The 12226-nt window shown below is 42.9% G+C and overlaps 1 protein-coding gene across 4 annotated transcripts; it reads left to right on the forward strand.

Annotated features, from left to right (window-relative positions):
• Positions 1-210: 210 nt before the first annotated feature.
• Positions 211-10135, forward strand: suv39h1b (SUV39H1 histone lysine methyltransferase b). 4 transcript variants are annotated; one of them, XR_010036309.1, is made up of 7 exons: positions 211-271; positions 1386-1573; positions 2516-2848; positions 4179-4505; positions 6231-6394; positions 7425-7554; positions 8840-8938. XR_010036309.1 is itself a non-coding variant. In XM_063207682.1 (7 exons), exons 1-7 carry the CDS (start codon positions 253-255, stop codon positions 8971-8973), a joined length of 1281 nt encoding a protein of 426 aa, XP_063063752.1. In that variant the 5' UTR covers positions 211-252; the 3' UTR covers positions 8974-10135. The 4 variants fall into 4 exon arrangements, 2 of the variants coding, with proteins under 2 accessions (XP_063063752.1, XP_063063753.1); XR_010036310.1 differs by lacking the exon at positions 8840-8938 and adding an exon at positions 7679-7843; XM_063207682.1 differs by having other exon boundaries at positions 6231-6380; positions 8840-10135.
• Positions 10136-12226: the final 2091 nt, after the last annotated feature.

Raw genomic sequence — 12226 nt, forward strand, 5'->3', positions numbered from 1 at the left:
CATAGGCCTAACTAAGTAATTTCAGACATAGACGTTACTCTGTACTAGTACTGTACTGTTGATGAATGATTTCAGGCACCCGGCTCTGTACCAAAAGCCGAAACTGCTCCCCCTATCGGAAATGTCCTGGACAAACGTTGTGCGTCAAATCATATGGTCATTTCCTATTGGTTCCGTCGACTGTCCCGCGAACCACTTCCTATCCAATGATTGACAACGATTTCTATCTTCGTTTTGGCGGTCCTAGGAACCATGGCGGAATATTTGAAAGGTAAGAGCACTCTTTCAAGTAAAAGTGGATGAACATCTCATTCCGCCAAACCGCAAACGATTTCAACAAAGAACAATCTAAGCAAATGGTGCCCGCATTGTATGGGATTGTTTAATGTAAATGATCGAACAGCAACAGGTTAATTGTTGACATTTGTAAAGTCGGCCCACCCGGTTGGCGCAAAGTTTAAAGTTTCAGCCATATTTACATCATTTTCTTGTTGTAATATTCATCCAAGGGGAGAATACAGTGTGGATGAACGTCTTCATTTCTGAAGGTTATTATCCTTTAGTCGCGCTGAACTAAATACCTTCCCTTGATGTTGGAAGAGAAGCTTTCTGATGTTGGGCTAACTGTTGTGTGCAGCCATGTTAGCATAACGTCAACTGGCTGTTGCTGGAAAGAAAGCTGTCCAAGATTTGGCTAGACGGGATACACTATAAGCAGTGTCCTCAGTTAGCAGTAAGTCTAGCAGCTAGTGGTCATTATCTGGTACGGACAGGAGAGAAGATACTGGAAGTCAGCATTTATTCGCTACAGACGTTGCTCGACTTTCATGAGATAAGGCAACAGTATGGAGCAGTCTGCACATTCATTGAAATGTGTTGTAACGTGCACATTTTAAAGACATTGAACCACACCACAATCAATCAGCCCAGTGCTGTCGACGTAGGGTCTATTACAGGTCCATTCTTTACAGAAATGCACTACATTTGGCTAATTTTAAAGTGGTGGGGAATTTTGTTATCGTAGAAGTTCAGTTTCCCTGCTGACTGTCCACGAAACACAACACGAATTTTTAGTCAGAATTGTAGATGGGGGGCCTACTTCTGTTCTTCAAGAAATACAGCATTTGGAGACCACTTTAACTTTAGGTAAACCATGCATTACAGTACGTGCAAGTACATACCTGCAGTTTCTGGCTGCCTTTCAAGTTCTTACAACACCATTTGTGGATATTTCCAATTTTAAAGCGTTTTTTGACCTGCTGTGTGGGTATTCACGGTCTTTAGAATCTCATTCACGATTCACACAAGTGTAAATGCCATTGTCAATTGTAATGTTTGGGACGATGTTTGAGCTCTACATCCTTTTCTGTTTTCTGTGGTTGTAGACTGCCGAGTCCCTTGCAAGTCCACCACAGAGGAGCTGGAGTGCCTCTGCCGCCTGGAAGGAGTGACGTCCAGAGACCTGGGCATCAGCAAAGCCAACCTGTCCGAATATGAAGTGGAATATCTATGCAGCTACAAGAAAGTTGTTCCTTCAGAGAAGTCTAGGAATGGGACGACTCCACCGCCGCAGGTGTGTGTGTGTGTGTGTGTGTGTGTGTGTGTGTGTGTGTGTGTGTGTGTGTGTGTGTGTGTGAGTGTGAGTGAGAGTGAGATGGTTTCAGTTGTGTTGTAGTGTGGTTAACCCTACTGTAACAGTTTATTGAACACTGCCTTTTCCGAGGGGGAAACAGTGTTCATATGCACTGTAGTATAACTTATGCTGCCATGTTGTAGGCCATGTCTGTATACCGGTACATAACTTTGACATAAGGCCACATGCAACTTTCTTCTACTGTTGCTAATCAGTTATTAGGTGTTCCCATAGATTTATTTTAAGCACTGAACTGTTTAGTGGTAAATTGCGAATATCGGTACATCATTTTCTCCAAAATCTCCATGACGGTTACTTTAACATTTATCCAGCCCTATAGTGTAGATGGGGTCTCACTAATGGCTGAAAAAGTATACATGGGTTCCAAAGTTTGTTTATAACCTGACTGCGCGAAACTATCTGCGCACAACTCAACCTCTGATTGTTGCAAACCGCTGTCGGTTAAAAAAAATAGCGCACGTGGTTGGCTGCCAGTGTCTTGCCCCTCCTCATAACATCGTGTTTACAAACATTCAGAACCCAAGTATAACTACACCATAATAACATGGCTATGACATTGCCAAGAGTGTTGCGTAACAAATTAATGGTCGTTACCATTTTGATGGCAAAAAGTTCTGCATGAAAGTTGATTTAGGGATGTTTTGGCAATGTTTTACATGCATGCAAATGACTAGCCTTGTAGAAGCAGGTTGAGTTGAATCCAATTTAGCCACATAACAGAGACGGCAGCGAACATTACAAAAAATGGTGAGAGGGATTCTATTACATCACAGACAACTACTCAGAAAAGGGGATTGAATGTTGTAAAAAAAAAATAAAAACAATGGTGCACACATCCTTTAAATTGCGTGTCTCTCATAGGAGATGTTCCTGGTGAAATGGCGCGGCTTCCCCGAGTCCAGGAACACGTGGGAGCCGCGCAAGAACCTGCGCTGCGTGGAGCTGCTCAACCACTTCTGGGAGGACCTGACCCTGGAGATGCGGAAGCAGAAGCGGCGGGTCATCCCCAAGCGCCTGGACCAGGCCACCGTCTCACACATGGTGCAGCGGGCCAAGCTCCGCAAAAGGCTGAAACGCTGGGAGCGCCACCTGAACGCCCTCAACCAGCAGCAGGGCGGAGGGAGAATAATCGTGGAGAACCACGTGGACCTGGAGGGCCCACCGCGCCACTTTACCTACATCAACGACTACAAGGTGAGAACTGAACTGAACTGGGCTGCGTCTCCCAAAACTTTTAAGTAGTGCACTTGGCGCAACCATTTTATTTGCATGTGCGAGAAAAAATATTGTATGTAGGCTTATAAAAGGATTGTACGCATAAACATTTAGTGATGTGGTATATTGCCTGGGAGGCCCCTCATACTGAAGTACTACTTAGGCTTTCCACAGGTACTACTTGGGCTTTCCACAAGTTTTTGGGAAACACAGCCCTGAATGTCTTTTTCTGGACAGGCTTTCCACGAGTCAGGGGATTTCTGGCTTATCAGGGGTAATCAGTAGAAGTTGAAGGGGCTGCAGTGCCCCTGAGCAAGGAATCCAACATCTCATTGTCAGCATCTCACAGGGACTGCAACTAAATCCCTGTAATAACAAAGTTGCTTTTTATATAAACTACTGCAATGAAGGCATCTGGCGGTGCTTCACTGTTGTAACCCTGGGGAGGAATCTTTTGGTGTCACTCACAAATATGGCATACAGATCAACTAGTAATAATAGGGTAATACCATTGTAATATATCACGACAGCGTGTCTATCGGAATATGCAACAAAAAATGGTTAGCTTCCATGGTACCAGGTTTCAAAAACTAAGCAGATGTACATTCATACACACCAAATGATGGTTTCTGAATGTTTGAACATTCCCTCTCTATGGACCTGTGCCCTCCTCCCTTTACTTTAAAGAGAGAAACAATGGCTACACTCTCATTTTGTACTCCACCAGTGCGTTTGATGCAGCAGCTGTGTCTTTTGTAGATAATGTATAAGTACGTCCCGTTACAGTAACAGATTCCACTGCCAGAAGCACATCCTGATGATCCATGACGAGTCTATCTGGTCTGAATGGGAAAGTGAAGGATGGAGATGGTCCATGAGGATGCAGGAAGTTCAGTTTCACCTCTCCAGGGGTGAATTTCTCGAAGCCATAGTTGCTTACTACATTAGCTACTTTGTTGTTTTCAATGCAGTTTCCCATTGGCAACTACCAAAGTTGCTAACAGGCTAACAACTTCCCTTTTGAGAAATGCACCCCAGTGTTCAGCATACATTCCTCAACACATGCTAGCCACCGTTTGCCATCATATACAGCTACAACATACCCTTTAATGCTTGAAAATCTAAACACATTCCTTTACTGCGCTCACTCTTTCAACCTTGCCTTCTCTAAATGCTGAAAATGGTCTAACTTCCACTGTGTCCATTGACAATGGGCAGAAGCTGTGTAGTTTTTGAGTACCTGCAATAGTTCTGGAATTCATTTTGGAATTAATAAGGTATATCTAATTTGATTTAATCCTATGCTCAGGTGGGCGAGGGCATCTCACTGACGGAGGTGGCGCTGGGTTGCGAGTGTACGGACTGCCTGGAGGAGCCCGTGAACGGCTGCTGCGCGGGCGCCTCGCAGCACAAGTTCGCCTACAACGAGCAGGGCCAGGTGCGGCTACGGCCCGGCATGCCCATCTACGAGTGCAACAAGCGCTGCCGATGCGGGCCCGAGTGCCCCAACCGCATGGTGCAGCGCGGCATCCGGCACAGCCTCTGCATCTTCCGCACGGACAACGGCCGCGGCTGGGGCGTGCGCACGCTGGAGCGCATACGCAAGAACACCTTCGTCATGGAGTATGTAGGAGAGGTAGGAGGAAATATGGGCGGGGGCTGGGGTGGTTGTCTTGCTCCTGGTCTGTTTCGCAAACAGGGTCTGTTTCTGTGGCTAATTTGTTTATAGACAGCCTGAGTCATGTCTCTTCAAAGGATTCAAGATCAAAAACAAGGAATGATGAATAACAGGTCTAATCTTCTTAGATGTTGGGTCTTATGGAGAGGCCTGGCTTAAACTTGTTTTATTATAGTTCCGGGACCAGACGAAATTCATTTTTCCGTTACAGACGTTGCTCCCGGATCTGGCCTTCATACTCCTATACCGCTATGAATGCACAGTTGCTGTGTTTTTGTCTTAAATTTTACAAATAATGTATTCCAAATGAAATTGCCCAATCTACAATTCACAGAGATGACACACTGAAATAACTTTTAATATTTGTGTAATGTCGTTTAAACAAATACAGGAGTTTTAAGATTACCTATTGGGTCATTTCACGTGAAATCAGACACTTTGGGACCCGACCGACCCGGATTTCAATCATGCTTGGTGTGCCTTTTTAGTAGCAAGGTAGCACCCCAGAACTGCATTGGTTTGAATCTGACACTAATATTAAGTATGTCAAATATGGCATCATACAGTATTAAGTATGTACAAATATATTAAGTATGTACAAATATGGCATCATACAGCCACTTACTAATAATATGGTAATACCATAGTAGCATCACATGACAAAACAAAAACAAAACAAAAATGGTCAGTGTCCATGGTCCCAGGTTTCAGAAACTAAGACAGATGTCCATTTATACACACCAAATGATGATATATGAATGTTTGAACATTCCTTCTCTGTGTACCTGTGCCATCTTCCCTTTACCGTACTTTAAAGAGATAATCAATGTCTACACTCTCATTTTGTACTCTACCAGTGCATTTGAAGCAGCAGTAGCTTTTTTAGATATTCAATTTTTCAATTCATCATAATTCATATTCTGAGAGTTGTTGTATTCCAAGCTGATTGTGTAATATATAGTGTCCTACCCTCACATGTGAACCTTTCCTAGTCTGTTTCTCCCTTAATATTAGTGTCAGATTCAAACCAATGCAGTTCTGGGGTGCTACCTTGCTACTAAAAAGGCACACCAACTATGATTGAAATCCGGGTCGGCCCAAAGTGTCTGATTTCACGTGAAATGACCCTATTAGGTTTATTATTTAGCACTCTCAGAGCTGAAATGGGAACAAATGCAGGCTAGTACAATAGTGGATATATACCCCCTTCATAAACTCATTATTTGCTTAACTCTTTACACCATTTTTAGAATGAGAGAAAGAGAAATACTACTCTTCTACTTTTAGCTTTCTGAATTGGTGTCCTTCTGACTGTACTGCCCGCACAAATTCCTCTGGTATTGCTCCGTTTTGTCTCGAGTCCACCAGATTCTCTTGACTAATAGACAAAGTGACAGACGACCTCCGTCAAACCTCCGCAACCGTGTGAAAGCTTTTAACGGATGGTATAACGGGGCCCTTACAGCTCTCTACGTGTAGTCACTATTTTGAAAAATCTGAGTTGTGGTGCCTGAAATCTGGTGTGGGACTGTAGTCATATAGACAAGCATTTGCCCATGTGAACATGTAATAAACACTCACTAACTTCCTCTCTGACAGGATGTGACCTCACCTTTGTTAGAACACCGATTGGCGCATCATTCACCACAACACTGGTTTCTTTTGAAATTTGATCCGTTTCAGATTATCACAACAGAGGAGGCAGAGAGGCGAGGTCAAATCTACGACAAGGAGGGAGCCACGTACCTGTTTGACCTGGACTATGTAGACGTGGACGAGTACACTGTAGACGCAGCCCACTATGGCAACATTTCGCACTTTGTCAACCACAGTGTAAGTCATCTACGGTAAATGCTGTGTGTGCGTGTGAGTGTGTGTGTCGTGTCTATCTGTCTCGGTCTGTCTGTCTGTCTTTCTTTCTTTCTTAGCACGCATATGCACGTGGCATCAGAAAGTAGAAATAAATAGGAATTTGAATCTGCTGACCACAACGTACACTCGAGGCTGGTGATGAGCGTCTCTCTTAAGTGTACCATGTTTGCAGAAGGTAACTCTCTGTGGCAGGGATGGGGTTTTTACTTTCTCTTCCCGAAAAAAACACCAGGCATGTTAAAGTGTCATGTCAAAGTAGTTAAAAACTTTGGCACAGTCTCCTTCCAATGCTCGAGTTCAACGAGTAGCTGGTCCATAGTTACTGTAGGCCAGTGCACCTGTCTTACAGCACAAATACACCAGCCGTGACCTGAGCTTGGCCGGTCTATTCGCCCAGTTATGCTCAACTGATTCGGAGTCTGTTGGACCAAATGTGTGGGAATGGGGGTCCTAATAAACTAAACTAACTGCTGTAACAGCTATGTAATATCATGTAAGTCTACTAGTGTTGTACTTGTACATTATGAATTCACTTTTACTTTTGACACTTTTAGACTGCTTGCCTTATAGACTAAGTACGATTGGGATTAATCTACCGTGGTGTATGCTATTTGTCACACTTCCCATGTAACCAGATAATACTAATTTAATCTTCCACTAAGTACAAATTTCCCTTCCAAACTCTTTTAATGGAAGTTGACTTTGACCAGTCATTGGCCAGCTACGCCATGTCTGTGATATTCGCTTGATTTTGTTGGTTGCTTTCACAAGGACAATGCAACAACATAAAATTTGCTGGATTTGAGTATATTTTTTGGATTGGATTTGGACCCTTGTTGAAAGGTCAGTTGGGCATAGTATGGGGTGTTCATGATATATATAATGGCTAGTGTGAAAAAAATGGCTGGTTTAAAAAAAAAAAGTAATAATTATTTACGATTTTGCATTTTTACTTTTTACTTGCCGTGCTGTTGAATTAATCAATTTCTAAATGTCCTACCACAGTGTGAACCAAATCTTCAAGTGTACAACGTGTTCATTGATAACCTGGACGAGCGGTTGCCCAGGATAGCCTTCTTCGCCACGCGCAGCATCAAGGCCGGGGAGGAGCTCACCTTCGACTATAAAATGCAGAGTAAGTGCTGAGAGGATACTCACCACTAAACTACGATACAAGATCTGTCCCACCCCATGTCTTCAGCTCTACTACTCTTTTTTTCAAAATGAGCAATCGACTCCAAACTGTTTTTCTTTACAAGGTCTTCGGGTGCGAGCGAACAGCATTCACACATAGTATTTGGAGAAAAGCCACACTAAGACGATGCAGAAGGCTTAGGCCAAAACGTCTGCCTGTCATGTTATCCCAATAAAATAAATAAATATGGGTAATTAAACTCGAGAGGGCGGCAGCTCTATTACTCTCACATTTGTATTTATTATACATGTGTGATGACAATTTCACTAGTCCACCTCTTGAGTGTACAGTAAGCACATGTTTGGCATGGTAGCTGTCCTCAGTCCCTGGATGAAATTGCTTTTCTTGTAATTGTTGTATTGATGTAATGTACCAGAACTGGTAACTGATCTCTAGGAAACCAGCTTGCATGAAGTTATGCAGATATTGGCCCTGCCCTGGCCAGCCAGTAGGGCACTCGCCTGCCATGCGGCTGACCCGGGTTCAATTCCTGGCCCGGGTCCTTTGCCGACCCCTCCCCGTCTCTATCCTAATTTGCTTCCTGTCCACCTTTCACACTGTCCTATCAAATAAAGTAAAAAAAGACCCCAAAAAATCTTTTAAAAAAAGTAAGTTATGCTGATATTGTAAAAACACATAATCATCAGTAAGCTCAGGGGGGAATTGTCAAGTCATAAATCTTAAGCTTGCACTTGTATGGAGGGAATCTGTCAGGTGGGATAGCGCAAAGATGATTGCAATGTTATTATGTATTTCATGACTGGGCAGGTTGCCCACGGGGACCCACACACGCACCCGACTTGCTCTCTCCTGCACTCATTTTCTGTCATTTCTTCAGTATTCTGTCATCAATGGCACAAAACCCCCAAAATTGACTATTAACCCATTTTTGCCTAAGCCCTTTTTGGGAAAAGGTGTCCTCCCCCTATTAAAACCTGAATATTTCAGCCTCCGAAGCACATTAAAGCATGGAATAAGTTGTATTTAAAAGCTAGGACCTTCATTTTGCACTAGAATGTGTTCATTCAGCTTTAACATACCCACAGTTTTAATAAAACAGCTCAAATCTCAAAAACCTTAATGCATCGTATATGTCGCTCCAGGACACAATGGATTAAAATAATGCAAGTAAAGGATGTAGGCTACTATAGAACTTGTGAGTTGGTTCTTCCTGAAATGTTTTCGCGTGTGTAACGAGGCCTTCTCCTCCTTGTCCGCTCCGCAGTTGACCCGGTGGATGCGGAGAGCACAAAGATGGACTCTAATTTTAACGTGATGGGCCTGCCGTGTTCCCCAAAGAAACAGATGCGAGTGGAGTGCAAATGTGGCGTCGATACCTGCCGGAAATACCTCTTCTAGACTACTCATGCCCCGTCATGCTCAAACCACCCAACAACATGCAAGCAAAAACAAAACTGGAACTTGATGCCAAAAATGATCTGTGTGTGGTTGTACGAAGAATGTGATGGCTGGAAGAATGTTGTAGCCTGATAGCCCATTTGAGTGATTTTTTTTTACAAGTCCTTTTAACACCACCAGCAGCCCTTTCTTCTTAATGTGTTTTATTGTGTGATCGACTATTATCTGAAAGTCAGTCAGCTTGAAATGTTGGCTCTTGGCTCTTTCATTCCCTTTAGAAATGTTGTAAATATGTAAAAGGCCCTTTTAGATGCAGATAGATTTGTGGTTATTTTATATTTGTACTCGGACCATACCGCTTTTTGGCATGACATGGCATTCGTCAGATCACTTCTGTACTGTTTTTTATATATATAAATAAGGGACAGCATTTCACTGCTCATGCCATTTAAATGTTTTTATTTTATTTTAAAGATCTCAAATATTTTCCTAAAAACTTGTGTACGTTTTTTGCATCACTGCTTTGAGAGGGCTATGCCGGACTACAAATTACTTACTAGGAAATTGTTAGGGTTTATCCTTCACTGGGTTATATATTTTTATTTTACCTCCCCCTCCCCCTTATTTCCATTTTGGTAATGTATTAACTAAATCTAATGTTTTATACTTTGTATTTGATGAGGTTTCTTGGAGAAAAAAAGGTAATTAAATGTGGTTGTAAATTGTAGATAATTAGCTGGACACAAAGACCTTCTGTACTGGTCTAATGTCCAAAATGTGTGCTCTTGCGTGTGATCAAGGACACAATATCTCCCGATGTTTGTACACACGATGTGTGTGTGTGTGCGTGTGCGCGGCGTGAGTGCACGTGCATGTTTGTGTGATTGAATGTGTGAGAGAGAGAGAGAGTGCGTGCGTGCACAGTGTGTATGTGTGTGTGTGTAGTGTGTGTGTGTTTGTGTGCGCCCGTGTGTGTGCCCATGCCCGTCTTTGGTGAACAACATCTTTTCACGTCTGAAATGGCCTGAAGCTGTTGGAAATGAAAGGCAAGCTTGAAATTGTCTTGTTTCAAAAATCATGAAATTTGTAGATATGGAGGGGAAGGCTCAAGGCAAATGTGTACAGTACTGTGAAATAAAAGCTCACCCTGAGATGCACCATGTTAATGTTTCTTTATTGTATGGGTATGTTTTTGTTGGGATACTCCTATGCATTCTATGCAAGAGGAGGTAAGGTAACTGTCCATCAGTCATATCCATATAAACAACAAGCAGTGGAGTAACACATGATAAATACCTGCCTTGCTTGTAATTATTACATTGCCAAGTGATGTGATTGGATTCTAAAGCTCATAGGTAGCCTGGTGATTGGGGAGACTGCGGTCTTGGTATAATTGCCTACCTGTCTAGATCCGTACTTCTTGTGGGTCATTAAGGTTGAATGTCAATACATGATTTCTCCCTCTATATCCTTGGGCCCTTGGCTTCTTTCCAATATGTGGACTCCCATCCTCAGCCTGTGCTTGTGACCTCGAGTTCTGCAAATGCCCCTCTGGAGAAAATTGTACTTTTGCGAGATACTGAAATACACTTCTGTCGTCAATGACTTCATCACGAGGCCACAAGCAGGCGAGGGAGTTCCCCTTTCACACGTCCGGTCCTCCGATGAGGAGGAAACAAAGGGATAATGGGGGAATTAAGCAGGCCCGCTGCTACATTACCTTGCCTCCCTCCTCCATCTTCGTACTGTCACCTCTTCGTGACTTTACACGTGCTCTGTGATATTGAGCCTTCAAGGTCAGAGGGAAAGATGGCAGGATGGATATTGATGTGCGTTCTCCACCTGTCACCTTTTGGCTTCCTCTGGACTTGATGGCCTTTGAATGGTTATATTTACAACTTAACAGTCTATGTTGGTTAATTGCGCCGTAGCACAAACTTCCTCTGGCCTTGCTATTAAGGTCCAATGGTTATTTCTACAGCACAGTGATGTCAGGTGGGAGTGCATTAATATAACTCAGACTGTATACAGTATTTAGGACAAATGCTGTATGGGTTTGTCTGAAATGTCAATTTCCACACTTTCTAAGATTCTGATTCTAACATTACTGTGATTTTCCGAAGTATTTTTCTTTGTGAAGTATTTTCTGTTTTTTTTTCTTGAACCAGTCTGAGCAATGTGTTGATGGTGCCCATGGGGAAGTTGATAGTGTGTCTTTGTCAACTGCAGAGCCAGAGAGGTGCAACACGTGGGTTTGTTATTTAGTGAGGGACTAGGGGAGCCAACGGGCCTAAAGCAGGCTTCTCAGAACTAGTTTGCTTTATTTGGCAACCTGGCTTCCCTGCAACAACAGCTGTTACAAGAGACCTGATTAATCTCGGCTTGGCTTTCATCATTTCTCAGCCATGATGTTGTAGGTGTTGGCCGCTCCATTGTACTAAGTTTCTTCTTTTTCATCATCATTGGCCTTTGGGTGACTAAAATAACACTGGAAAGGCTACATGCTCAATTTGCAATCCCTGTCCATCGTCATGTTTTATATCTGGTGTGGCAGCTGATGCTTGATTGGCTACAGTATTATGTGGCGCCAACAGTGTGTATTACAAGTAACACAGATTGGTCATGCGCTCCCTGGCCAGGGAAGCCTCCTATTTCCAGATCAACCGTATGACTGCAACACATCAAAAGTGTTTAGTTCCACTATCTTATTACTTACTACAAACCTACAACACTGAAATCTGTTCGATAATTTAAGGACAGAGCGTGAGGGAAAAAGTCAGAGCACTCAACCATCAAGTGGATACTCAAATAGATGGTGCCTTTTTTTGAGATTTAAAAGCACGCTTTGTTTAGAGGGGCCTACGTGCAGTGCAGGAGCTTATTTAGGGAGCAACACAGAAGCCAAAGGGCCAAAGAGTCTTGTCTCTGTTGAGAATAGCTGGCTGCGTTTGGCCCACCCAGTGGAGGCCTGGCCCAAGAGCAACATTTTCAAATGGCCTTTGGAGTCCCACAATGATAAATATAATGTGTCAATAACATTGAAGGGATGAAAATGGTTTGATGGACATGGGGTGGTTTTATTTTTTGAAGGAGCTTTTCTGTCAGTGTTTGAAATAACTCTTACTTTACTTTTTGAATTCCCTAAAAATGACTTTAGTTAAACAGTTTACACGTTTAGATTTCACCATTCCCCTTGAGATTGGCTAGATAAATGGTAGTTTACTTAAGTGCTCTATAACAAATAAAAATGAGT

The sequence above is a fragment of the Engraulis encrasicolus genome, chromosome 10 (assembly GCF_034702125.1).
Source record: "Engraulis encrasicolus isolate BLACKSEA-1 chromosome 10, IST_EnEncr_1.0, whole genome shotgun sequence".
NCBI lineage: Eukaryota > Metazoa > Chordata > Actinopteri > Clupeiformes > Engraulidae > Engraulis > Engraulis encrasicolus.

Bases quoted from the DNA above. Each gene is read 5' to 3' on its own strand.
- suv39h1b (XM_063207682.1), top strand. The intron at 6,381-7,424 runs GTAAGTCATCTA...GTCCTACCACAG, and splicing joins CGCACTTTGTCAACCACAGT to TGTGAACCAAATCTTCAAGT. The intron at 7,555-8,839 runs GTAAGTGCTGAG...TCCGCTCCGCAG, and splicing joins CTTCGACTATAAAATGCAGA to TTGACCCGGTGGATGCGGAG.